Genomic DNA, 27,943 nt, shown 5'->3' on the forward strand with positions numbered 1-27,943 from the left:
ATCGGACCAATCAAACGCCAGTGCGTCTTAAGCGCGAATACAGACGAAAAGAACACCTTGCCAAATAGATTCACACTTTAGTTTGACACACTTGACAAATGACTCTAGTTTCATAAAATATGTGAAACATGATAGAGGTCTAGTTAAAAAGGGAAGTTGCGGCACTACATAATTTTATAGTTAGACGTAGGCAAGGCAGAGACTGTCGCTCATTCTCCTGATCAGGTGTCACATCGGGGGTCGGGGGTTAACGAGCAGCGTGAGTTCGCGGTATTCAGGAAGTCGGCAAAAAAAAAAACCCCGAGCCTGTGCGTAAGAAACAAGGCAGGACACCAAAACGAGCAGGCAGGCCAGCGCGCCACCTGCCGCCCCGAGACGTCGCCGCGACGAGGGACCCGGACGGAGACGCTCCCGCGGCGACAGGTGCCACCATGAGCGGCCGCCGGCGAGTGGCGGACTCCGCCTGCGTACGGGCGGAGGTGAAGCGGCACGACGGGCTCACCACGTCCATCTCCAGGCTGTTCAGACTGCTGGAGAAGGTGGAGGACGAGCGGGTCCGCTCCGGCCTGAAGGTTTACCTCCACAGCGTGCGGAGTAAGTTTCATGTGAACTCGCATCGAAAACTCGCATGAATAATGATCTTTATTCTGTATTTACTCAGAAAGTGCAAATATCCTTGTCTGTATCCGTATCAATGAACGGTACAGGATTAAAAGTTCAGTAAAACTTGCAGACGCAGTTATTTCGTAGTGGACGACAGGATTTCTCTCTCTCTCTCTCTCTCTCTCTCTCTCTCTATATATATATATATATATATATCTGTCTGTAATCTGATAATATATATAATCTGATTGGGTTTCTCTGAATACAGAAATAAAACAAATTACGGCTACTGATGAAATGGAGAACTTGGTGAAGAAGTGTGTGTTCCTCTGAGGAAAAGGATGTGTGTGTCACCATAGTTACCAGTTAGACTATCAAGGCCGTCACCTTTCTCATAATGCCGAGCTGACAGAAAGGGGAAGGACGTTATCTCCGATCTTCCTTTGAAAGCTCAAACGTTACACCCATGACGGCACTTAGCAATGCGCTGTTTTTCAAAATAGCATGTTTGTTCGCATTTAATATGAGATATGAATCTCAGGGCGAATTTGATTGAAAGAAAAAAGTCTTAAACCTTCCAAAACTACCTATTTATAGCACATCCTCTGAAGTTCAAAAGGAAATTGAAGGAACCACTTTTCATAGTTTTTATTTCACTTTCGCATGATTTAGTATCTTATGGAGAAATTCTTGTGGATGGCACTATTTTAACCTAGGGTCAAACGATGGCCAGATCAGTACAGCCTCTGATTAGCATGAAGTGTCTGCTCTCCGCATTGTCAAATTAGGGCTGATTTCAGAATAAGTCCCAAACCCACTTCCTCAGTCAGAGTGAGATGGCGTGCATGCCCATGATGCTGGCGCTGTACACAAACACAAACCCACAAACTCAGCATTAATCATGGAGTGCTACATATCTCCCCAAAGCACGGCTGCTGACACGCTACCTCTCATGAGCTGCCGAACCAGTTTCATCAGCGTCATGTTCACCACCCTGTTCCATTTACAACATGCCAATTCAGTCATAAATTTCCTCTTCTCTTCTCTTCTCTTCTCTTCTCTTCTCTTCTCTTCTCTTCTCTTCTCTTCTCTTCTCTTCTCTTCTCTTCTCTTCTCTTCTCGCTGCCTTTTCTAGCTTTTGTAGATTTATCCATTTAGCATTCAGTTGAAAATGACTCTGGATTTGGAAATAATTACACCTTTTTGAGTTCGGAAATTGATATCTCTGGAATTGATATTGTCCCTCTCACCCAAATAGTGATCCCTGGCACCTACACCTCATCACCAGTGTCACCTGCACTTCACAGTTCATTGTCAGTTCTTGTGCCTAATGGTGTGACATGTTGTGCCCATCTGACTTGCTCTTGTTCTGTTGGTGCATGTTGTGCATTAGTTTTTAGAGCTAAATAATTGGCTTGTAATACTCACTTTTGCCTCACCATGTTACACTTACAATAACAAAACACCATTGGTGGGTGTTTACCACAGGATATTTCTCTACTCAAAGGCCAGGCAGGTTATTATTGTTATTTTTATGATTAATAATAACCTCAGTAAACATAAGCGTGTAATCTTGGAAAGACATAAAATATTTTAGAACAAATGGCTTGACTATATTTGTGTAGATGACTCTATTTTATGTGTTAGACACATAATGCACCTTTAGGTGCATTTTTTCTAACTATACAACTTTTGATCTTTTTTAAAAATGTCCTTGTTTTTAGTGTGTCTTTTTGTTGGAGTGAAGTCTGTGAATGTTAAACCTCCACCCATTAAACAGCATTAACGTACAGTAATCCTATCTGGAATGGATGGTATGTCTGTTCTCCATGACCATGGCCATTACGCACTGAACTGTTCTCCTTCACATCCCTTTTGTGAGATAATGCCTGCAAGTATGTGTGTCCAACATAATGTGGGTGTCTGTGAGTGTGTGTCAGAGCCTCTGACGCCGTGTGATTTCAGTTTTCAAGATCTGTGATTCATCTGTGCAGTCTGTGGGTGTCCTTCACAGATTGAGCCAATTAAGAGATAGATACATACACACACACACACACATATATAATCAATTGAATGATATATGGCAAGTGTGCAATATGTAAGATATGTAGGAATGCTAATTATGCAAATTAATATGATTCTGGAATATTAATGGCCCCCAATCAAAAATAAAAAATTCAGGATTCAGGATATACAGCAGGGCTACTTCACAGTTCAGAACATACCGGAAATGAGTAACAAGTATGGGTCTGGCTCTGTATGTATGTATATATGTGTGTGTATGTGTGTGTGTGTGTATGCATGCGTGTCTGTATCTGGAGGGGAGGGGGGGTATTGGTGTGATGGCTGTTGCTACCTGGGAATACATTGCCTCTGAGGGAAGGACACTCTGCCAGAGCTGCTGTCAAAGAGAGTCGCGAGGGGAGAGTGACAGAGGGACGTTGAATGAAAGTGTCTCATTTCGGCCCTACATCCCCCGCCTCTCCCTCCCTTTGACTCGGCTTAATCTCCCATACAGCTGGTTTTTACCTGCCACCTCATTTATGTTGCGCTGCCTAATCTGGTCTCCCCCTTTTTTCACTGCTCTCCTGTGCGCCGCTTTCATTCATCTGTGTGACGTGTGCAGGTTAGTATACGTTTTTCTTTTTTTCAATGCCTCAGTGCTCCTCCCGTTTCGTTGAAAGAGCGGGAAGGGGGGATGGGGGAGAGAGGGGTCAATAGACAGACCAGAGGAATGAATGAGAGTGAGAGAGGGACACAGAGTTTGCAAGCGAGAGGGAGATAAAAATCAAAGGATGCAATAAGAAGGACGAAGCGGCTCCCTGCTTTTGTTCCATTTAATCAGAGATCAAGCGTCAGCGCTGTCCCCTGTCTCTCCCTCTCTCTCGCTCACCCTCTCGGTGACTGGTCTCGGGCTAAAAGGGGGACTAGAAAGCAGGGAGGCTCCATGGGGGAGGAGAAGAGGAGAGAGGAGGGGTTCAAACCTGAGCTGAGCTCACGGTTCACTCTCTCTCTCTCTCTCTCTCTCTCTCTCTCTCTCTCTCTCGCTCGCTCTCCATCGCTTTTGCTCCTGCCCCATTTTGGCCACATTTTATTGACTCGCTAATTGCCTAAGACACTTGCAGGCGAGTAAGGGATGCAGTGAGCCCTGGAGAGGAGGTGCTATACCCACGGTGAGAGGGAGAACCCGGCGGCGCCGCATCTTCTCCGGCGTCGCAGCCGTGCGAAGGGGGAATAACGACAGCTGTTTTTTCATTGATCTGTGCCGCGGCGACATGCGTTGGCGAGCCATGATATTAGAGCGGGACGCTGCTATCTGTTCCCTCGTCGATGGAAGACGGACCAACACATGCCGTCACACACGGCGCCACACGTGAATGATTTTCTTAATGAATGGTCTCTTTTTTTTTTTCCCTTCCTTCCCCCGCACACACATTGAGATGGTGGTTCAGGACAGGATCGTCCGCTGGCACCTGCTATCCACTCTCATAACGGACCGTATTCATTTGGTGTGGATTACGATGCGACAGAGGAAATAAATTAAGGACCTGGCATGTGGCATAACATGCGAATGTGACTGGAAACGAAGCCCGGGGAGGGAGACAACCAGGATGGGATATCTCTCTTGCCCTGACTCGAGGGAATGATTTGATCCTGGATACAGAAGGCAGCTGTATAGTTCTTTTTTAACCGTTTTTTTAACCGTGACAGGGCCACGTCGATGGAGAATTAGAACCCGTCTCGTTTTTTTTGCTGGTTGCATAATGTCAGAGTCTAGACTGTGAGCTCTCCATCCGCAAACCCTAGACAGAGGTGGGCGATCACCCTGTTTTGGGGATGGAAGGAAATGATGCTGCCTGTGGAAGGAGGGAAAGAGAACGCAAGGAAAGATTCGGACGGTTGTGAGTTGGGTGTCTACGCGACTATGTGGGAACTGTATGGCACTGTCAACCGTGAATTGAAGTCAGAATGGTTTTGGATGTAGAGAGTCTGTATTAACTGGTTAAGCGGTCGTGTTGGACGTACGCCTCTATGGTGTCTTTTGTCAAAACCTGGACCCGTCCATTGTGAACCATCTGGATGGTCGCACTGCTCCCCACCTGCCTTTAAAAATATCTATTTTCTACATTCCGCTGTGAATCCCTTCTTGTGTCTTGTTTTATTTTGTCATTTTCATTTCTACTGATCTAGTGATTGCGATCAGGGAATCTCCAGGCTAGTGTAGCTGCCCATCTCTATGGTCCAGCCCTGCTGTTTGGCAATAGCGTACGGAACAGATCCTTACTCTTTCTTTTTCCTTCTCGCCATCCATTGGCCATATGAGTCGTGCAGGGACCTTGCAGCGCCGCACCACCTACCTGATCTCCCTCACGCTTGTCAAGGTTGAGGCTGTGGGGGCAACTGAGGGAGATGGGACGCAGCCAGAGAAGGCCTTGGCTCTGGCTTCTGCCCAGGGGAGCCCTGTTTCCGATTTGGAACAGAAAGCACAAGCGCAGGAGGAAGATGAGGACGAAAAAGAAGATGTGAGCAGGAGTGTAGAGGAAAAGGCATGGAGGGCTGAGAAGGCTGGGGAGGAGCAGGAGGAGATCCAAGCCAGCTGGGCAGTGAGGGAGAAGAAGAGACCAGAGGGCAGTGATGGACGTCCTCCAAGAACACCAGTACCAAAACCCAGGGATAAAGTCATCCCCCTGGTGCCAGTCAGAGACAAAGGAATAAAAGACCTGCGAACCAGTTCAGGTGTGTCCCTAGAAAGGGAAAAGGAGCCAAGGGAAGAGAACCCCAAAATTGATCTGTACAGGGAGGTGTTTCCCCCACCTCAAAGGGGCATCCCTGAATGGGTGGATCCCAACTTCAGCATCACCCCAACCCGAGGTGGCCTCACCATGCGACCCAGCCAGCGACCTGAAGCACTTCTTAGATCTCACACTTCCTCCATTACTACAGTGAGCCGGCGTGAACTTCGAGAGGCCAGCCAGAGCGTTCCACCTTCTGCCAAAAGCCTGGATCGCAAGGCACGTGAGCGCTCCCCTCCCACCACCATCACCATGACTATGGGGCCTTATCGAGCTTCCTGGTCAGAAAGTGAGGGCAGAGGTATGTTCCAGCGGATGGGCGGGATGGGCATTCCTCCTGGGACAGTAACGCGGGACAGCCCACGGGCTGAGCGGCTCAAGTTGGCGTCCACTTCCCTGCCGGCCCCTGCCACCCAGCCTCCTGCCAAGCCGCAACGCAAGGGCAAGAGCCGCACCCTGGACAACAGCGACCTGCACTCCCTGTCTGAGGATCTGCGGCGGGGCAAGGAAGCCCAGAGAGCCCAGGGCCAGGCCCATCCTCCAGCTCGTGATCGCAAGATGCTCAAGTTCATCAGCGGCATCTTCACTAAGAGCACACCAGTGCCCCCTACTGCTGCCACCTTACCCCCCACCCCTACCCCTCTGTACAGCTCCATGCAGAGGGGCTCTAGCGAGGAGGAAGGTAAGAAAAGCAGCCATATCACTTCTGACCTTCTCTATTACATTTTTTTTTGTGTAAAGCAGGTTTCATGGCCCCTGGGTTGATTTACAATTCAATAATTAACATAAATTAAACGCCATTGCTGGTGTCAGGCTTAGGTGAGGCTGATCAATAAATTATCAGATTGAATGAAGAGCTTTTTTTATCCCCCTTCAGGCACTGTCTTTCTGAGCTCAGATGTGTCTTTTTGTATGAACACACAGAGTGCAGAGCAAATACTTTAGGCCAGACACTGCAGATAATGAGTCTAATCTGGTCTGTAAGATGACGACCATAGCAGTGGTCGTAACAATGATGAGCGAATGGAGGACAGCCAGCAGGGCTGCTAGAAGATAAAGGGTCACTGTCAGCATTTTGTCAAAGTGAAAACTGAATGGAAACAGTGAAGATTTTTCTTCCAGAAGTTTGTCCCCTTGGACCGATGTGCCATTTTTACTTGATCAATAATTTGTGAAGACTAAGTGTAGTATAAATAATAAAAAACGGTGGTAGTACACAGAGTCATGATCTACAGAGGACTGAGTGAGAAGTCAGAATGGTTGAAGCAGGGGGGAATGAGGGATTTTTTTACTTGGAATATGATTCATATTCAAATTTGCAGTTTGACTTGGGACTCATCATGCTTAGTTAATAAGATTATAGTTAATAAAGATTATAGTTAATAATCTTTTGCAAAAATTTCTTTTCATTCACTCTTTTCAATTTTCATATCTGTGCAGAGGTGTTCCCGCATTATGACTCATTTCTGACTGCGTATTTACACTGAAAATGGGCAAAGTGTGTATGTGCTTTTTTGTGGGTGTGTATACACTTGTGTGTGGGGGGTTTTTTGTGCCGCTGTTTCTATGAGAGCATTTATCGTGCCGGAGCCAGGCAGTTTCTGGAGGAAGGGTTGCCATGGCAACAGCGAGCAGGGAGAGATGCTAGTTGGATGGTGTTGTGACGCTAGTGAGAGAAAAAGAGAGAGAGAGTGAGATGGATAGAGGAGCACGGTGAGGGAAAGCAAAGAGGAAGAGGGGTGTAGTCTTTTTTGAAAAAATGGGACAAGAACCTTTTTTGAAATGTCATTGAGATGAGACCACAGTGGAGTTCACATCCTGTGTATAAAAAAGGGATGGGACACTTTATTTTGGGTCGTTCGTGCATCTGTGTGTGTCCGCACAGTTATAAGGGCTGAATTTATAGCATGAAAGGATGACACTGTCTGATTGCTTTTGGCGTTGCTAGACAGAGAAGCAGTGTGTGTGGGTGTATGCAAGCGTGTGCTTGTGGATGTTTTTTGTCTGTATAAAAAAGGGGGATTTACTGGGCAGAGTATGAAACACAGTCACACATATGTATTGTTGCCCAAAGCCTGGTTATGGTTACTGTGTGAATGTAGGCATTTCTCTGTTGCATTTTTCATATTTCTCAATTTTTTCGAATTTTATTCAGTAGGCACCCGTTGACTTCTGCTTATGTGGGGTTCTGGCCTTCAGATTCCCTTCACGCAATCTGTAGTTCCTTACAAAGGAGAGAGCAAAGGTTGGAGAGGAATATCAATGTTGAGGGATGTATAGATTTTTAAATGAGCAAGACTAAGCATCCCAGATGCATCTCGTGTTCTCAAATGTCAGAAAGCACCAAAACTGTCCCCACCAAAAGCAAAACGCTTTAATTTTTCGCCTGAACTGCTGAACTTTATGCTAGGTCAGCCTAAAGCTAATAATCACTGCCCACAATTTCCAGGCAGGGCACCACCGCAATGTAATACATCTTCTCCTGTCAGGAGGTGAATATGAAATCAGAACATGTCACTTGGCTGTGGGGGAATGTCGCAAATGCATGAATAAATGAATTTGTTTAAAACATTTGTCTCAAGGTAACAGTGTATTCTTATCCAGTGTCATATTGACCCAAATCCCTCTGAAGTTAAGAAGCCCCCTAACCTTTTACCCCATGTTTCTGTATGAACAGCTTCTGTAAGAGAAGCGCATCTACAGTTTGCACACACAGTCAAGCCCTTTCCATGAGCACCTGTGCTCTCCTCATCTATTATTGAGCGCCTTTGAGAAGGTGGTGAGTAACCACCAACACACCATCCATCACAACAGCAATTCACGTCAGGAGATGCAAAGTCTCACGCCAGCGCCCCTGTCCCTATATTAGACTTTTCTTCCAGATGCCACAATGGAGCGATGAGATGCAATGTGTGACCTCGTGGGCAAAGGACGCAGGGTGAATGGGGCATAAAAACACAATTAAGACGCCACTGGGACATGCACAGTATAAGAGATCTTGGTCTATCTGTTTCCATTTCCAAGACAGAGAGCCATAGCTTTCATAAAGATACACAGCTTTGGCCACACAGTCCAGGTCGGACACAGAGCTGTTAATGAACTGGAACTGAGGCGGCGCTGCCCCACAGTGCCTGTTGCAATTAATTTGCACTCCTTCCTCTATGGCTCCCCTTCATTCCTATGCCCTGCCCTCCACCAGCCCATCCCCCGCTGTGCCTGCTGCCATCTGGACGTGCGAGTGGGTACAAACAGGGGCCCTGCCAGTCCCAAGTGCCCAGAAAGGGTCAGCAAGCATTGCGGTAAAATGGGTGACTTTGAGATTCTCCTGACATGCCCTGTTTTTTAGCAACTCTTACATAATAATAGAATAAGTTGCATATAAGGTATTGACATTATCTTCCTTGTATCCGTTTTCTTTGCCACATTCTGAGGAAAGACTGACATCAGTTGCCACAGATATAAGTTTAGACTTTGCATGAAGATCCTCTTATATAACCCAGCCCAAATGAAGACTTACATAACTCTGTATCTAACATGAACTTATCTGTGCATTACACGCTGTTTACCAAAGATGTTTATAGACCATCATAATTTCTATCTCTCTCTTCTTCCCTGACAGCGGCATGTGCCAGCAGTCAGGAGTGGATGCTAAGTCGGACGATCCAAGAGCTTCGTCTGGTGCGGAGCGAAATTTACTTCTTTAGATGTTTCATTTCGAAAGAATGTTTTGTCACAGGTGATGAGGTTTCTGAACTGTCTGTCTTCACGCAGGGTGTTCTAGGTAGCCTGCGCAGTGGAAAGTCTGCACTGGTTCATCGCTACATGACTGGGAGCTACCTGCCCCTCGAGAGCCCTGAGGGTGTGTGTTGGAAACAGTCTGTCTGTTTGCATCATGGACCAGCTCTTTGCTACCCGGTGTGAATCACATTTGACCTTTTCCCGATGGTGAATGTTGCTCTCTCAGGTGGCAGGTTTAAAAAGGAGGTGCTGGTGGAGGGTCAGAGTCACTTGTTGCTGATCAGGGAGGAACCAGGCCTGCCAGATGCACAGGTGAGCAGCTTCTTTTAATGGCAGGGGTCTCATTTAGCCCTGGTTTAAACTAATTCTTTTAATTCTTGCATGCCCTTCTAGTTTTCACACTGGGTGGATGGCCTGATCCTGGTCTTTAGTCTGGAGAATGAGTCCAGCTTTCAGGAGGTCTACAGCCACTACAGCGAACTCAGCATCCACCGCAATGTTGCAGAGATTCCCTTCATCGTGGTGGGAACTCAAGGTAAGACAGAATTAATAAAAATAGAAGTCGTATTTGAATACTGCACCTCTATTTATAAGATAAGTCGGTGTTGGTGAAGGCTGCTTAATATAACTGCCTGGATCTAGTCCGGAAGGGGATGCCTTTTAAAGTTGCTGATGTGCTTCATGTAATAAACCCCTCTCTTGTGAGTTGCGTGTATGCGTCCTGTTTCCTCACAGTAGCATGAAAGTGTTGTACAATGCTATATAAGGAGTCATTGGAGTTTTGTTACATTGTTATAAGGAAATTCGTCCTCGTTTCATGATGCCCTGTTTTTGGGTGTCTGTCTTGCTGTGCCACAGACTCGATTACAGATATTTAAGGTACGGCTGTTTCCTGTCTGTTCTCAGATAAGATCAGCAGCACTAACCCGCGGGTGATAGAGGATGCCAGAGCCAGACAGCTTTGTTCTGATGTTCGCCGCTGTTCCTACTTTGAGACCTGTGCCACCTATGGGCTGAATGTGAATCGAGTGTTTACTGAGGGTAAGCATTAGACATTGTCTTTTTATTACACTTTTAGTTCATCAACAAAAAATGAATTATGTGGCTTATGGAATTTGTTTAATTTAATTGATTGTCCTGATTTTCAGATTATCTCTTTGCCTCATAAATGTACAAAATGTTTAAGGTGACTATTTACACCCCAAAACAGAAAACAGAGGTAGCAGAGGTAGAGGAAGTTTCTCTGAAAAGAGGGGGAAGGTGACATTGAGATAAGGTGTTGAATTTAAAATGAGACAGATTCTTCTTTATCTCCAAGGGCTTCATTTATCAAACGTGTACACCTAGTACAATACATACAGTACCGTGCCTTATTTTCTTCAAGCAATAAACTCTGAACTATATATACTGTGTATAGTTCTGGGCTAAAGTTTTGAGAATGACACAAATACTGGTTTTCACAAAGCTTGCTGTTTCCGTTTTTATTATGGCAATTTGCATTTACTCCAGAACGTTATGAAGAGTGATCAAATGACCTTAATCCAATTGTGGTCAAACCTCAAGAGGTTGAACAAAAACCCATGATCACGTGAGCATTGTGGAAACCAGGTAACGTGAACCCCTATAAATTGGCAAGATGGCCACTGCCAGCTGCTCAGTCATTGATTGCCCTGAACAGGCTTATTGTCACCCAACCATTGTCTACATTCAAAGTAAGACCGATCTTCTTTTCATTCCTTCTCCCTCATCTCATCATCTGCTGCTCTCGATCCGCCCCCAAACGCAAACGTAAGCATCCGTGGGGTGCTGAGGCTAAAGCCGGTGGAAACTTACATGCCTCCTTGCATTCAGCTGCACCGGGTGTTCTCGTTCCAACCAACATGCGCTCTCTTTCTGTTCCGCAACAGAACCGTGACACCCACAAATTCTGACAAACTCCCAAGCACTATTTATGAAGGAATGGGTTGCCGTCAGTCAGGATTTGGCCCAGAAGTTGATTGACAGCACGCCAGGGCAAATTGCAGAGGTCTTGAAAAAACTGCAAATACTGACTGTTTGCATGAACTTGGTGTAATTGTCAATAAAAGCCTTTGAAACTATAGAAACTATATGAAATGCTTGTAATTATAGTTCAATAAACCACAGACACAACTGATGAAAGGTCTAAAAACAGTATTTGGGTCATTCTCAAAACGTTTGGCCACAACTGTAAACAACAATATCTGTTTGTTCTTCAAAAAGGTGATTGCATGGAGAAAGGATTTGATCAACTGACTTTTCTTCTGTGCATGTTTTCCAGCCGCTCAGAAGATTTTAGCGGCAAAGAGGCAAGCAACACTGTTTGCCTCCTGTAAATCTCTGCCCAACTCTCCCAGTCACTCCGGCGGCTCAACACCGGTGTCAGGGGCCTTCCCCGGCCAGGTCAGGCTCATGTCTGCTTACTCCACTTGATATAGTCCCTCATACAGTACAGGCCAAACATTTGGACACACCTTCTTATTCAATGTGTTTTCTTTATTTTCATGATTCTCACTGAAGGCATCAGAACGATGAATGAACACATGTGGAGTTATGTAATTAACAAAAAAAGGTGAAATAACTGAAAACATGTTTTATATTCTAGTTTCTTTGCTCTGATTACTGCTTTGCACACTCTTGGCATTCTCTCGATGAGCTTCAAGAGGTCGTCACCTGAAATGGTTTTCCAACAGTCTTGAAGGAGTTCCCAGAGGTGTTTAGCACTTGTTGGGCCCTTTACCTTCACTCTGCGGTCCAGCTCACCCCAAACCATCTCGACTGGGTTCAGGTCCGGTGACTGTGGAGACCAGGTCTCCACTTTTTGTTAAGTACATAACTCCACATGTGTTCATTCATAGTTTTGATGCCTTCAGTGAGAATCAACCAATGTAAATGGTCATGAAAATAAAGAAAACACATTGAATGAGAAGGTGTGTAGAAACGTTTGGCCTGTACTGTACTTCTTTTCATTTCATTGATACAAATATTTAACAAGATCTTATTACTACCTTAGCTGACTCTTCCATATTTCAGTATTTATAGACATAAAAACACCATATGAAAATGGCAAGTCATTTAGCAGCTGATTTGAAAGGGATGAGACAGTGGAAATCAGAAACAGATGCCCGGACAAGATCAACCAGGTTTAATATACAATAATTGGTGGACTTATTATATTAATTGTCTAATCAGTATCAGATGAAAACAAATGCACTTTTTGCCAATTAATTTAAACAATTATTTTAAGAAGATGATCTTCTTTCTGTTCAAAATGTCTTCCGCCTGATTGTTGATGTTTGTGTCAACTGACTGTCATCTGTTTCTGTCTCAGTGCCTCGTGCCATTGCTCTTACTCACTGTCTATTCCTCTTTCAGGCTAGTAATGGTGGTCAGAGCAGTGATTATTCTTCATCCCTGCCCTCCACCCCTGTCATCAGTCATAAGGAGATCGGTGCTTCCGGGGCAGACAAGTTGGGCAGCTCCACTCCGGGGTCACTCCGCATCGGCACACGTCGACGAACCTCTCGATTCTCTGTCAGTAGTCACCTCATAGTATAAACTATTCCTGAACCCGATATCCTGGCACTTTTTAAGTTCAACATGATTACACTACCAAATATTTATGTGACCTGATGGGTCTTGTTGCTTTTCTTACATCAGGGCCAACGAGGAAGTGATGACAGAAGGAGTGTTGAGAGTAAAGGGGACATTGGCAGTGGAAGGGCCATACCTATTAAACAGGTGCGAGCTATTGTAAACATGCTGAACTTGATGAAAACAGCTTAATATAGGTGGTGCCATTTACTTATGAGATCCAGAAAAATTTTGTTTAATGTCACCATTTGCATGTGTAATGTAACTGAAATGACATCTCTCTTTCAGTGTGTCTTGCTCAAACGTAGTGGGAATTCTCTCAACAAAGAGTGGAAGAAGAAGTATGTCACTCTCTCAAGCAATGGCGTCCTGTCTTATCACTCAAGTGTCAATGTGAGTCAACATCGAATCAGCATTCCTGTCTTATGGAATTCATATTATATATAATATTCTAGATGTCAGCAATGTAGACCTATGTCTGTTTTTTCGTCTTCGACTTTTGCTTCCACCAACTGTGGGTGTTCTGCTGTTCTCTATCACATTATGAACAGATGCATCAAGAGCATTTGCCTATGTGAAGTGATTGTAGGCAAGGGGTCATGTGCTTATAGTAATAGAACAGTTTTAAGCAGTACTCTAAAACTAATTCTGTTTATTGTGACAAAATATATTTTACAACTGCAGAGAATATATCCTTTCTTAAGCTCTCTGACCTTTGACCTGGCAGGACTACATGCAAAATGTCCATGGGAAAGAGATGGACCTTCTGCGGGTCACAGTCAAAGTGCCAGGGAAGCGTCCGCCTCGAGCTGTGTCTTCTGGGGGACCTCCAGCAGGTCAAAATGGATTGATGAAAGATGCGCCAGGACCAGATGGGACTGGAGCAGGTAATTTATATTCTTTATTATTAATTACATTCTAAATTATATTCGTACATTTTTTTTACCTTTTGCGTAAATGCTGGTCAAATCATTTTAGAATGTATTGGAATTATGCTAATTTGTTCTATAAGCAAATCAATTACAAACAAACTTCTGTCATAATTATGGCTTAGTAATGGCTTACCTTCTTACCGAAGGCAACCTTCTTACCGTAGATGAAGGGATGGGAGTTTTGGGTGGACTATCAACAGGGACAAATAGGGGGGTGCAGCGGAACCCCTCTTCACTCTCCTGCAAGTCTCAAAGCATAGGTAAGCATCGGTAACCTTTATCCAAATTAGACTGCAATGGTTTGATGTTCTCCTGTTGGTGGCCCCTCGGCAGGTTTAATCATCATGTGATCAATATGTAGATAATCCTTGACAGGTTTCCTGCTTTGGCTTGAGTTTTGAGTTTGAGTTTTTCACTGCCGTAGAGTGTGTTAAGATAAAAAAACACATCATGATTTGGATTATCCTGCTTATACCACTTGCCAAAAATAATGGAAAGGTCATTTAGTTACTTTCTATAAAGCCTTTACATTGTTAACATTAATAAAAAATCACTGTATTATAGTGTTTTAATTCAGAATGTGTATCTTATTTTGTAATCTTATTACAAAATAACAAAATAATGCTAATTTTATGTCCACTGCCAGATTCTGCTATTGAAGGAACATCCAGCACTTCCTCCATTAAAGACCCCAGTCCATCTTCTCCAATGGCTGACAGAAAGAAGACCAGACGGAAGAAGAGCATGAATCAAAAGGGTGATGCAGCAATTGGACAAGCTGAGGGTGAGTGTCCAATCACTGTCTCAATTGGAAGGTGCACAGGGTTACCTCATCCTGAAATATGATTTACAAGAATGTAATCTATAAACTTATTGAATTCAGCTTAGAATCAACCAATTAAACATTTTCAGACTTTTAATTGCCTGAATAGGACAAAATAATTTCAAAAATGGTCATAAAGTCTAAAATATTTTTATATGTAAAATGTTAGGAGTATAAACATCTACTGTCTCTAAATCTGTAAGCAGTTCTTTAATTAGGTCTACAGCTTAGTGGTGCTGAGCACTTTGCCTGGAACAATAAATGTCTGACAGGCGGAGGGGGGACCTGTCTCCTCAGATCACATCAAGGACGCAGCTTTATGTTTTCCTCATACATCTTTGTATATGCTGCAGGATCAATAAAAAAATCTAAAATCTTATTTGTTATTCTGGTCCTCAACCCTCCCTTGCTGTTTCCCTTTTCTCTTGTTTGCTTCTCTGGAATGACTGCCTAGCCAAGCGCAAAATGTGGAAACTAAAAAGCTTTGGTAGCTTAAGAAACATAAACAAGACAGGTAATGGGGTTGGGCAGTGTGTGTTAATGCATGTGTGTGCATGCATGTGTTTGTCTCTCCACTTTATCATGCAGTGTGTACATGATCAGTCTGGTGTAGCATCTCTGATATTTACCTCTACCATGCGAATCAAAATACATGTAAAATTAACTTCATGCATTTAGACCATTGTTCTTGGTTTTCCACATTTTTGTCTAACATTACTGTATATAGTTTTAAATAACCACAAATGTATTTTATTATACTATCCCAAAACATTTTTGGTTCTTTCTTTACAGATGAGGATAATTTTGACTTCATTGTGGTCTCAAGTACGGGACAGACATGGCACTTTGAGGCTCCCAGTCTGGAGGAGCGAGATGCCTGGGTTCAGGCCATTGAGAGCCAAATTCTGATTAGCTTGCAGTCTTGTGAGAGTAGCAAATTTAAGGTGAGCACACATTACATTCTCTTTCTAAATTCAAACAACTGCTTGAAGATTTCAAGCATATTGAAGATATGTATTAGAAGGATATTATTTAAGACCATCAACTGTTCCACTTAACTGACCCCATCAAGTCAACAGGTTAATTTTCTTGCAATATGATGTTGGATTATTAAATCATGTTAATTTGTGTGGGTTTTTTTATCTATATTGTTTAGCTAAAAAACAATTCACCTTCTGAAAACTATATGTATTCTTATTGAGACAATTTTTCAGAGGTCAGCAGAAAAAAATAATTTGCTTAGGCATTTACAAATGTCCATCTGTGTATATTACAGATGCGGAGAAATAGCCAGAGTGAGGCAGTAGCGATACAGGCCATACGGAATGCCAAAGGGAACCACCTCTGTGTGGACTGTGAAGCACCAAGTGAGCCCAGCTTGTCCAGCTTATTGTCTTTTTATCTATTCATTTGATGCACAAATTTATGTATGCATTTCAGTATCATACACTTCAGATTTAACCACTTTCCTATCCCAGACCCAACATGGGCCAGTCTGAACTTGGGGGCACTCATCTGCATTGAATGCTCAGGCATCCATCGAAACCTGGGCACACACTTGTCACGTGTGCGCTCACTAGACCTGGACGACTGGCCACGTGAGCTCACCCTGGTGCTAAGCTCTATTGGAAACCACATGGCCAACAGCATCTGGGAGGGCTGCACACAGGGCCGCCACAAGCCCACCCCTGACGCCACACGGTGAACACTTTATTATTCATCCAGCACTTTACCCAATTCAGTAGCAACTTAGATGATAATATATATATATATATATATACACACACACACACACACACACACACACACACACACACACTTCAAAGATGTACAGTTATGGTCTATAGACAATTGCTGTGTATGGTCTTCCAACATGTGTGGGGCCAGTTTTCATCGCAGTGTTGAAGGGATTTGCTGGGTAGAGAGAGGGCAAAATAACACACACAAAGTGAAAGAGCCAGCAGGTATTCAGTGGTATAGTGCTTCCAGCTGCTTTCTGCATGATTTTCACATTCCTCTATCCATCTACCCATTCTCAGCGAAGAGCGGGAGTCCTGGATAAGGGCGAAATACGAGCAACGCTTGTTTGTAGCACCTTTGACCTCAGCCAGCGAGGAACTGGACTGCTCCATCTCTGCCCGACTCCTTACAGCCGTGATGGACAGAGACCTGCCCCGGCTGCTCCTCCTACTCACCCACAGTACCAAAGAGGAGATCAACACCCCTCTCCCTGTAACACACCATAACAACGGTACCACCCACCAACCACGCTACGCCCTCCATGCAGCCTGTCAGCTTGGGGATGTTGTCATGACGCAGCTTCTTGTATGGGTATGAGAAAACTAGTTAACATAATATTGGAATGATATTTATCCAGGCATGCAGAACTGCAATCTTTAACTAAATATGAATGTGTGCATTTATTATTTCTTCGTAATGTTGTTCATATTGGGCCCTAGTTGGCACATCATCTAAGGCACATCATCTAAGGCAAATCTTTGTAATTTGCTGTTTATTTAGGTTCAGATCACATACTAACATTCCTTTGCTCTTCTCTGCAGTACGGCAGTGATGTGAGGAACCGAGACCCTCAGGGCCAGACAGCCCTAACCCTGGCTCGTCGTGCTGGTAGTCAGGAGTGTGCTGACATCCTTTTGCAGCACGGCTGCCCCAACGAGATCACGCCTGTCACCACCCCAACGAGCCCCTGCCCACCCAGCATCACACCCACAGGGCCGGGCACACCCAGCCTGACCCGCAAGACCAGCTCTGCTAGCTTGAGTCGCAGTAGCTCTCGGAGAGCCGTGTCCTAACCCACCTGTGGAACACACACACTTGTCCTTCTTTGAGTGTATGAGTACGTCTGAGTGAAAAGGGCTGTGGTTTGTATGTGAATGTGCCATAAATGTGAGGTTGCAGGAAATGTTTATGTGTTCCTGAGGACATGCTTGAGTTGCACCCAGCACTGTGCGAACAGGACAACCTTCAAAGCACCAATGTAATGTGTGGGCTTCCCTGAAAATAGCAAACTGGACCAGTAGGTCCAATTTTAACACCTGAGCCTGGACAACACTACTCCCAAACCCACGCCATTCCCTGCTTCTCAGCAAGGGTGGGCAGCACGTTTCGCTGGCTTCATGTTGACAGAGGAAATAGAGGCAATGTGAGGTGATGGGCCAAATTCAGTGGCCACCACAGAGCTTGGATCCTGCCCAAACAGGCGAGAACATGGGGTTCGGGTGTGCTTTTTAACCTTCAGAAACCTGCAATAATTTAGGGGCAACCATTCCACCGCCAATCTCTTTGCACACTTCAGAGGATGTAGAAGTCTGCAAGAAGGGGACTGCAGCAGATTTTTCAAGATGACTTTTAAAAAAAAAAAAGCTCACTCATAAAACTGGCTGTCGTGTTGAACTTTATGGGGACCAAGCTGCTGGGGTGAAGACAACAAAAAACCATTCCAACAAGACATACTCACTGAGAGTATCTTCAATACGCTGTACTCTCATAAACAGCCAGAAATTACAGGAAAGAAACCTTTACACTGAATGAAAAGATATAAATTCTACCCAGCAAAAAAAATATATAAATACATGTACAGACTGTGAAAATAACATTATGGAATTTATCATTAGCTCTAATACACTGATGACAAATAGTACCTTCATGTTAACAAATGTAACTGTATGTGCTGGATTTAGTTCCTGTCTGTGCATACAGGAGTTACAGCTAACTGTTACGAAGTTCGTGTCCGTCATGTTTTTCCTTCTGCTGTAATTTTATTTCTGTGTAAACGGTCATGGGATTCTACGGTATATACAGAACTGCCATTTGCATTGAACAAATTGCCACAAATTTCACATTCTCATCAGTGATGCTGCCAAACTCAACATGTTTGTGACCGATTGATGGGACTGAATGTATTTGAAATTTCCTCAATTCAATAAGCCCAATCATACTTTCTTGGAGCGCTGTACGATTGTGTGTTCTGTTCTGTAGGTTCAGAATACACTATGTATTGGTGGGCCTTTTTAAATGTATTGACAATGAATGTTGAACACCATGAAATAGACAAAAATATTGCTATATATCTCAATAGTGCAATGCTTCCTGGTTTTCAGGTTTGCCATGATTGCTGTAGGACATTTTTGCCAAATGAAGACATGCAGAACACATGCGGGCAAATAAGCACTTTTACAGGCATTATGATCCTAGTTTCCAATAATTACTTGAGAATAGCTCATGTAAAAACCAGGTGCCATAGAACAAGATTACAGTTACAAGGCCAGTGCATTCCAATAGAGCAGTAATTTTTTTGCACATTAAGCAAAACTATATATGTATTCTAATGCTTGAATGACCACAGAAGAGTACATTATTTCATTCATTTCCTTCATCTGAAATGAAAAAAATGAACATGCAGTTTCACTCTATTTACTTTATTCTTTGAACTCACTAGGTTGTTGGCTTGCAAAATGCCAAATGCAAAACTGTTGTCCAGTTACTAAATGTGATTGTATGTGGGTGTTGTCAGTTGTTTATTTTCATTATTCAGAAATATAAGATTTTGGGGGACATTTGAAATGAGTTTAGTCTCATGGTTGAATGTGAACCAACAAATGACTGATTTCTTTTTCAAATAGCAAATCGCAAATGTAAGTTGGGCTGTAAAGATTTTTTGAGTTCAGTTTTCATGATGAATCGTACTGATCATTGGGCTGATGACAGAGGAGGGTTAGTAAATAGTCCGGTGGTTTGATTTTCTGATTAACCATTTTTTGCTGGTGTAAATGACTTCTTTTGTCAGTACAGCTGTTACCATCAGTTACTGTGATTGTTTATTTATGGATTTAATTTTCTGCGATCACATCACTTTTTATGTCAAACTTTTACCTGCAGTACCTTTTAAAAGACCAGTCAAAAAAGGAGGAACAACAGGAGAAAAAAAAATCATAAGCTGAATAAAATCTTTTATAATATGTGTTGAGGTTGTGGTTCTTTTTGCATCAGTGAGTTTTACCCATTAATACACTCTGCAGGACACACACAGAAGCACAGTGATTACTTAAAAAGATTATTTAAATCTAATATAAATAAGTTTATTCTCATCTAAAATTTCAACGTATTTACGAAATGCAATGAACGCTATGAATCAGTCACATCTGACAATAACTTAGGCACATAAAGCTGACAAAGTTTATCTTGTGCTGGAAATTAAAAATCTTACAATTCAAAGTATATTTTATGCTTTAAATAATATTCTGATTGACAAAATTACACTGCTTCAGCTATAAATATAAATAGTGTAATGGCAGATGGGAAGGTCTCAGGCAAATATGTTGGTGATGAACTCAAGGAAACGCTTGGCGTACTGCTCAGGGTGCACAGTGGAGATCTCTGCTCCAGCCTTTGAAAATGCAAAAGACATGAGTTAAAACCTTCAACAGGCTTGGTACTATTGTATACTACCAGTCAAATGATTGGACACACCTACTCTGTGGTGGTTATGGAGACTAAGATGGAGGCCATTTTGAAGAATCCAATATTTTGTATTTTTTGAAAATGAAGTATGTTTTATGAATCTGTTTTTTCAGCATTAACTCTCTCAAAAGCCGTTTCATGAGAAACCCATTAACATGAGTGAATGATAAGAAAGTGTTCAGCATAACCCTTCAGGACTGTTGGAAACCATCTCTGCTGTCTAACTTAAGGTGGAGTGTGAAATGTTGACATCACAGCAAAAGCTCGCTGCTTTGGAAAGATTCAAATGTGCCTTTTTTTTCACCTTTTTGCCTTTCTTGCTATTTTTTGATTGTTTGTTTATTACATAACCCCATGTTTGTTATTTCATAGTGCTGTGTCTTCAGTTTTGTTCTATAATGTAAAAATGCAAGACCAAAAATATGTCCAAACCTTTGACTGGTACTATATTGTCGAAAGATATTACATTTACATTTACATTTACAGCATTTATCAGACGTCCTTATCCAGAGTGACTTACAATCAGTAGTTACAGGGACAGTCCCCTTGGAGCAACTCAGGGTTAAGTGTCTTGCTCAGGGACACAATGGTAGTAAGTGGGATTTGAACCTGGATCTTCTGGTTCATAGGCGAGTGTGTTACCCACTAGGCTACTACCACCACTCAAGATATTTGACAGTTAGCACGTTTAACATTTTAATGTCATCTAGAGGTCAAATCAAGACCTAGTTTCAGGGAAATAAATGTGTCTTTGATGGTCTCTGTGCTGGTTGGTTGAATTAAAATCTAGTTCCTAACGATGATTATGTCTCAGGTAACTTTCCTGGACTGTTAGCATGACCTCTACTCATCTGATCATCTGGACATTGTGGAAATACAATGAATACCATTGCTGGTTTCGGCATTGGTTACAAATGACCTGAAAACTTAGATTTTTCAATTGGAAGTATGAGACAGCATAGTTTCATAGTGATTTGATCATTTATAAATAAAAATACGTACTCCGTGTTTAACTGTCTTTGCGGCATGGGCCGCCTTCTTTTTCGCATCATATTGTGTCAGCACATCAATCAGCCCCATGAAATAAACCTCCCTTTGTGGTGCACCTGGAAATTACATGAAGAGACATGAATATGTGAAAAATATGTGATAAACGTGTAAAGAAAAAGGGGAATTCAGCACAGAGTATGTACATAACATCACAATGTCAAAATGAATTTTATGCACAAGCATATGGTAACATATTTTTTTTCATAGTTACTTTATTGGGTCCTGATTACTCACAGGACCCTTTATAAGTGTGCATGCAGGACTCACAGGCTGTTAGGTCACATGTGTTTTGGCAATTGTGCCTTTTATTTTCAATTATTAAGTAATTATTGAGTGTTGGTGCCTCCTCAATCATTCACCCATGTGGCATGACACCTACCTTTTTAAAATAAGATGATACTGATCTTGTATTAATTTCATCTTAGTGTAATGCAGCGTGGAGAAGATGCAGTGCACACTTAATTTGAGCCACAACCAATAATGTCAAACTGAAAAAATGACAGATGGGAATGCAGAAGGAAGACAAATTGGTGCTGAGCTCTGCACTACACGGTATGCATGGGGCTTGTTTGGTCAAAGAGATTCTCTGGATTTAAATAAATAAACAGATAAAATAGGAAGAAAACATTATTTTTAATCTTGGACAGGCACAGGTTTAAAGGCTACTTTACAGGCTACTTTAAAAGGAAGTAGTGTGGATTCGTCAACCTTCAGGCTCCTCGTATTTTACTTTTCGTTTATGGTAGGATTAAGGATTTATACAGTTTACATTTACAGCCTTTATCGGATGCCCTTATCCAGAGTGACTTACAATCAGTAGTTACAGGGACAGTCCCCCCCGGAGACACTCAGGGTTAAGTGTCCTGCTCAGGGACACAATGGTAGTAAGTGGGATTTGAACCTGGGTCTTCTGGTTCATAAGCAAGTGTGTTACCCACTATGATACTACCATGTTCTTTCTGATAAAAGTGAACTTGAACTTACCAGCAGCACTCTGGATGGCGTACACGTCTATCAAAGGGTCAAACTCTCCTGGGCCAAAGGCTTTGCAAGAGTTCATGTAGCCTGCAATGCCCTCTGGAGAGGTGCTACAAGAGCCCACAGGGGGCAGTGACGAGGGCAAGCCATTCTCACGATCCTCTTCCTCTTCAGATGATGATCCATCAAGCTCCTCTTCCTCGCGCTCAACGTCATGAATCCCCAGCAGCAGGCTGTAGTCCATGATCTTCAGTCGCACCAGGAACTGAGACAAGCACATACATGCACACAAACTGCAAACATCATTGTTCACGCACTCAAATATTTATGGCTTTCAGCAGACACCCTTTTCCAGAGTAACATACAATCAGTAGTTACAGGTACAGTCCCCCTGGAGACACTCAGGGTTTTGCTCAAGGACACAATGGTAGTATGCAGGGTCACTAGGCTATTCAGTTTATTACTGAATAATAAATACGAGCTGTATTTTGGTACTTGCTGTGAACAACTTGAAATAAACCAAATAAGCAGAAGAAAAAGAATACAGGCAAGATCACCTCTACATCCCTGTTAAGCTTTTCCATGATCTTCTCTTTCTCCTCATCACTCACGTACACCTTCTGCATGTTGTTACGGAAATCTACGTCTTTGTATGTTGGCAGCTCTTTCCCCTAAAATGTATGAGTCGCTACCTTTATTCTGGTACTTCAGTGTATACTGATGACAAATGACAAAATCATTTCACAGTTGTAACCATTATTACAGCATTGATCAAATCTAGGTGATCTTACCTTCTCTTTACAACTTGCTTCACGAGACACAAGGGACCCCTTTAAAAAACAAGACATTTATCCTAAAAGATCTCATATATTTAGCTATAATGAGATGGATCATCTGAAAGTTGGTTCAGCCCTGGAATTTCCATGCAACTCCTATAAATAGCCAAGATGAGGAAGATTCAGTCATTATTGCGATTAATGCTTTAAGACTCGGCCAATCATCCTCATCTCCTCCTCGTATTGTCATGACAATAACATTGAATAGTCATTTATATGAAGCATATATAAAATATGACGCATTATTACCTGTGCTATTACCTATATTAGCTGTAATGGCATGTTTTTATGTATTAATATCTATGTTTTCTATAATGTTATGAGATGTAATGTTATGAGCATAATAAAAAGGTTTAAAATGTGTCAAAAATGTACCTTGAGGTCATACTTCCTGTGAACAATTAGTCTGTGGCTGAACATGTTCCTCATGATGATGAGGTAAGTGTCCTCGCTGTCCACTGTGACACGGTACATGCCCAGGAACCGGGGGAGCATAGTGCTGCCATGACAAATCACTACATGCTACAAGTGGACAAGAAAAAAGTTGCAGTCAGCAGTTAATGTATAGTGACATGGACTTGGTAAAAAAATATCTCAATTAAAACTTATTTTAGAAAGGCATGCCTTAGAAATAGTCATACATGCATTTATTACAACACATTTTGATTACTGCAATGCAGTAAAAAAAACCCCACCTATTCTCACTGACGTTTACTAATCATTGAACACTCAAGGTCAGTTTTATAGGATTTTAAATATGTAATTTGCATTCTTTTATGACTGGATTTATGGTTTAATTTTTTTTTTACATATTGTTATATAATGTCTTATGCGTGTACAGCGCTTTGGCCTCTTTGTACATTTAAAATGTGCTAATAATTAAAATGGATAGGACTGGACATTAATATCTTCATGCCACTCCAGTGATGTGCTTGAAAGCGCTTTTTTTAAAAACACAGTTGTAATATCACAGCGGCATCTAACTGTAAATTTACTGAAAGAGGAAGTTTACACCAGGTGGTGAGGCTGGTAAGAAGGTAAACAACATGCAGTGTGGCACACACAGAAATCTGGTGTCTGCTGGTAAACTGCTGAACAGATGGCTAGTAGCAGAATACATACACCAAGTCTTGTTCATGATCAATCCTTCTTTTTCTAATGGCCATGGCTGATGCTCACAGAAAATGGATAATAAAACACTCTCTGGAAAGAAAACACTGTATGGAAGGACATTCATATATATATATATACACACACACACACACACACACACACACACACTTATATATATATATAAGTAGACATATATCTCTCTACCTCATGGTACTCTGACAAGATGTTGTGCATGTCTGCCACCTCCTCACTGGATATCTGCTTGATGATGAGGGTGCGGTCATACGATGTGAGGAGAAGCCGTTCCTCGTGCACCTTGCCCTCCTTCACTGGGGGACTTCGGACCAATGAGGCCTGGGAGCAGCAAAGCGAGTATGTGAATGTGTATTCACACACGTGTGTTTAAAGTGTGACATATAACTGTGTTGTTTCTATACTTTTCCCTGATGTATTGATTGGTGTTTGATATTGTTATATTGATCTTCATTTACTTTTATAATAAATATATCTTAACTCTTCAACAAATAAAAACTTCAAATGCTTAAAGTGGTGCACTGCACTTAAATATATACCTAAAACCCACTTACCACACCGCTGACATTAAACACAAATATACAGTCATGATAAGCTAAGCAGCTGCTGCAGCAGACTTTAAGCTTCCCTCAAAAACCATGCAAATAATCATGCAAATAACCCTAGCCATGCTTTTCCACATCTGCACTCAGCAGTTAGTGTATAGTGAAATGAGATTTGTTTAAAAATTATCATAAAAGATGATACATGCTGAAACTGAGTGAAATGTGGATGAATAAGGTGAACAAGGTGGAGTGAATCTGAAGCACTGAATCGGTTCCAAACTGGAAATACTCAACATTAGATATAAAGCATCCGTACCTGATAATCGAGATCCTCGATCCCAAACCTTTCTCTTAAGTTGCGAAACACCTGTGGGCAGTACTCTTTGAACTTGAAGTGACTCGGAAGATTGCCCCTGTTGGAAGTAGAGGGAACAGCACAGATTAGCAAAATGACATGATGTTAAAATTCCATTCCCCCATTAAGTTCCATTCTGCCATTTTCCGAATTCAGTGCAGTTGAGGGTCACGGCGAGTTTGGAGAGAGTTGTCTACAGCTAGATCAGATGGTAGCCAAAATCCCACTTTTGAGCCACCAGTTCACATAACTTTCTCTTAACGTCGTACTATGGGAGGAAACCAGCAGTGCTAAATTCTGCCCCACTCTGCCCCAACCTTTTGTTTTTGAACAGTTAGATCTAACCTGACAGTTTATGATTGACTGAGAGGCCTTGATTGATTGATTGATTGATTAACCCTGCCTTGTGTGCCTCGTCTTGTACCGTGTCCTCTATGCTGTTTGTATTCGGTCCTTCCTCTCCCTCATGCTGTGAACATGATGCTATTTTGTACGTTTATTTTATTGTAGAGGAGTCTTTTTCCAATTTGATGCACTTTTCATGGCTGCATACTGGGAGGCAGCGGTGGTCCTTTCCTCTGCTGTCAGCTGCTGTACGCTGCCAACTCAACCTGACAGGAATTTCACACTCCTTTGCTTTGCTCAGAGATGGGACCGCACACATTCAATCACTCTCACTGGAGATTTCTGAGGTGTCGTGGTAGGCAGGAGAGAATGGAGCCACGGGGGCCACAGTTTGTCATTGTGTCCTGGAACAGTGATAACCCTTCCCAAAAATAGCATTTATTCTAACTTCATTTGAGCCAAATTATGCTATTTTGGAATATGTACAGTTTGGGGAGTTTGCTTTGCCTTTTTATCCTGCTTGTAAGAACACATGGAAAATTGTTTTCTGATAAAAATGTAATCACGGCAAACTGTATTTACTGGTTTTATTGGTTGATGATCTGCCCTTGTGATCAAATGACTATCACACTTCAAGAGTTGTCTTGTAATAAGTAATACATCATGCATCAAAATGTCTGAAGGAAAGTTCATGAAGCTTCATGTATGAAACTTCATTAGTGTCTTATATGAAGGCAGTTAAATAATCCAACTTGTCTGCTGGGTGTTGTTTTAATAGGAAGGCCTTATGTGAACAAAATTTGGCTGATGGCAATAGAACAGTGCATTAAAAATGACAGCAGTAAGCATACTATCTCACATCACATTGGACAGAAATGCCCACAAACAAACTCACTAGCCTTTCTAGTGAGCTGTTCGCCAGTTTTACTTTAAAATAGCGACTAACAAATTAGGGTTAGGATAGGGTTAGGATAATGTATAGTGAAATTATCAAGTTTCAGGTCTTGCATATGCCAGTTCTTCAGTCATTACAACTAACCTCTAATGAAAGACATAACAAACACTAACATAAGAGGCTAATTAATGCTGCCAAACTGCCAAATCACTTCACTTTCACTTTCAAACCACCCACACAGACTATAATACATTCATAAAACAACCAAAACTATAACACTGCACTGCATAAATCCTGCACCCAGAAACTGGGTGGTAGTAGCCTAGTGGGTAACACACTTGCCTATGAACCAGAAGATCCAGGTTCGAATCCCACTTACTACCATTGTGTCCCTGAGCAAGACACTTAACCCTAAATTGCTCCAGGGGGGACTGTCCCTGTAACTACTGATTGTAAGTTGCTCTGGATAAATGCGTATAATAAATTCTGTAAATATAAATGTAAACAGGTCATAAAACACCCCGAAAAAAATAAACTTTCTGCTTCAGCATTTTGATCGTGCAGTTTGGCCAACAATAAATCCCCCTAAAGGTCCTAAATACCAGACCAGATTAAAGGATTGAGGAAATCCAGGGTGTTCGTGGCCATGTTAGGACATTAAATCCAGAATTAAAAACACTGCATAAAAGCAAACCTTTTCACCAGTTACTGTAACTATTACAGCAGTTCTCTACTGTGACAATGCGAATTTCCCACTTGTGGGACTAATAAAGTCATCATCATTATCATCATCATCATCTCTCCCAGTCTAACCCCTAGCCTAAAGTGGTCACTGTCTAACACATCTGTTAACACATCTCTACAAATTCAATTAACCCCAACCATTTCAAGCAAACAAAATGGGAAATATGACCTTCACATCATGATGTCCCTCCAGATTTGAACCGGTGTCTACTCTGTCCGTTAGAAAGTCTTTGCTGCGCCACGCACACTTTCATAAGCAGAGTTGAGGAGACCTTCTGAGATCACCCCACATCAAGCAAATTGAATTTAAGCACAATCAAATTAGGCCTGTGAAAGTGCCTCTCGGTCTGTGATAAAGTCTAGCGTGGGTGAGAAAAGAAGTTGGGGCGAAGAGATACTTGTTGAATAGATGGTTGTTGACTTTGATCTTGGTGTTGGCTTTGAAGTCGTCCGGCAGCAGCATGACAGGGACAGGCACCTGGGACAGGTCATTTATCTGGGAGGAAATAAATCACACACACACACACACACACACACACACACACACAAATGCTTGTGTAATGTGTAACTAACAATACATGCAGTTCTAATGGTTCTAAATATATTCGATCAAATATGAATTAGTAAATAAACATGGTAAATCCCGTCGTACCGAGTGGTTCGCCCCCCACATCAGGACGCTGAGGACCGGGTGGCTGGCCCGGAACACCTCCACCTTCTGCTGCACGAAGTGCTTCTTTTTGCTCTTGGTCCGGGCGAGTCGCACCGCGGGGTTTACGCCGGATTTGCTCGGGGAAGCCATTCTCCGCCGGCGGGTTTACGTTGCGCCAAAAACCTCAGTCCAAACTAGGACCTCCCGGCGGCATTCCCGGCGAGCGTGGTCCCCAGCGACAAGTCCCGCATCGTGGAAGCGGAGGTTCGATCCGAATGCGTGACGTCAGCCAGTGAAAGGTGTCCCCCGGCCACCGCCCACAGCCCACGGCGGACTTTATTCAATCGAGACGCTGGAGCGACCATTTTGTTGGGAAGTCATTTGATTTGCATGTGACTCTCTCTCTCTCTCTCGC

The 27,943-nt window shown here is 42.6% G+C and overlaps 2 protein-coding genes across 7 annotated transcripts; one reads left to right on the top strand and one right to left on the bottom strand.

Annotated features, from left to right (window-relative positions):
- The first annotated feature begins 322 nt into the window (after positions 1 to 322).
- Positions 323 to 19,482, top strand: LOC114801101 (arf-GAP with GTPase, ANK repeat and PH domain-containing protein 2-like). 5 transcript variants are annotated; one of them, XM_028999076.1, is made up of 19 exons: positions 323 to 594; positions 9,016 to 9,074; positions 9,168 to 9,255; positions 9,361 to 9,446; positions 9,528 to 9,669; positions 10,041 to 10,175; positions 11,434 to 11,555; positions 12,528 to 12,686; positions 12,813 to 12,893; positions 13,035 to 13,139; positions 13,474 to 13,633; positions 13,825 to 13,938; positions 14,325 to 14,462; positions 14,956 to 15,015; positions 15,294 to 15,445; positions 15,778 to 15,868; positions 15,980 to 16,202; positions 16,541 to 16,832; positions 17,063 to 19,482. In XM_028999076.1, the coding sequence occupies exons 1-19, from the start codon at positions 432 to 434 to the stop codon at positions 17,312 to 17,314; spliced, it is 2,622 nt and encodes an 873-aa protein (XP_028854909.1). In that variant the 5' UTR covers positions 323 to 431; the 3' UTR covers positions 17,315 to 19,482. The 5 variants fall into 5 exon arrangements, with proteins under 5 accessions (XP_028854909.1, XP_028854910.1, XP_028854907.1 ...); XM_028999074.1 differs by lacking the exon at positions 323 to 594 and adding an exon at positions 2,249 to 6,078 and having other exon boundaries at positions 13,843 to 13,938; XM_028999073.1 differs by lacking the exon at positions 323 to 594 and adding an exon at positions 2,251 to 6,078.
- On the bottom strand, positions 19,305 to 27,894 carry LOC114801102 (phosphatidylinositol 5-phosphate 4-kinase type-2 gamma-like). 2 transcript variants are annotated; one of them, XM_028999078.1, is made up of 10 exons: positions 27,529 to 27,894; positions 27,275 to 27,372; positions 24,854 to 24,950; positions 24,164 to 24,313; positions 23,222 to 23,368; positions 22,802 to 22,840; positions 22,568 to 22,681; positions 22,017 to 22,275; positions 20,985 to 21,088; positions 19,305 to 19,908 (listed from the first exon to the last, which is right to left on the bottom strand). In XM_028999078.1, the coding sequence occupies exons 1-10, from the start codon at positions 27,676 to 27,678 to the stop codon at positions 19,828 to 19,830; spliced, it is 1,239 nt and encodes a 412-aa protein (XP_028854911.1). In that variant the 5' UTR covers positions 27,679 to 27,894; the 3' UTR covers positions 19,305 to 19,827. The 2 variants fall into 2 exon arrangements, with proteins under 2 accessions (XP_028854911.1, XP_028854912.1); XM_028999079.1 differs by lacking the exon at positions 22,568 to 22,681.
- Between the last annotated feature and the right edge of the window lie 49 nt (positions 27,895 to 27,943).

This window comes from Denticeps clupeoides, chromosome 12 (genome assembly GCF_900700375.1).
Source record: "Denticeps clupeoides chromosome 12, fDenClu1.1, whole genome shotgun sequence".
Classification (NCBI taxonomy): Eukaryota; Metazoa; Chordata; class Actinopteri; order Clupeiformes; family Denticipitidae; genus Denticeps; species Denticeps clupeoides.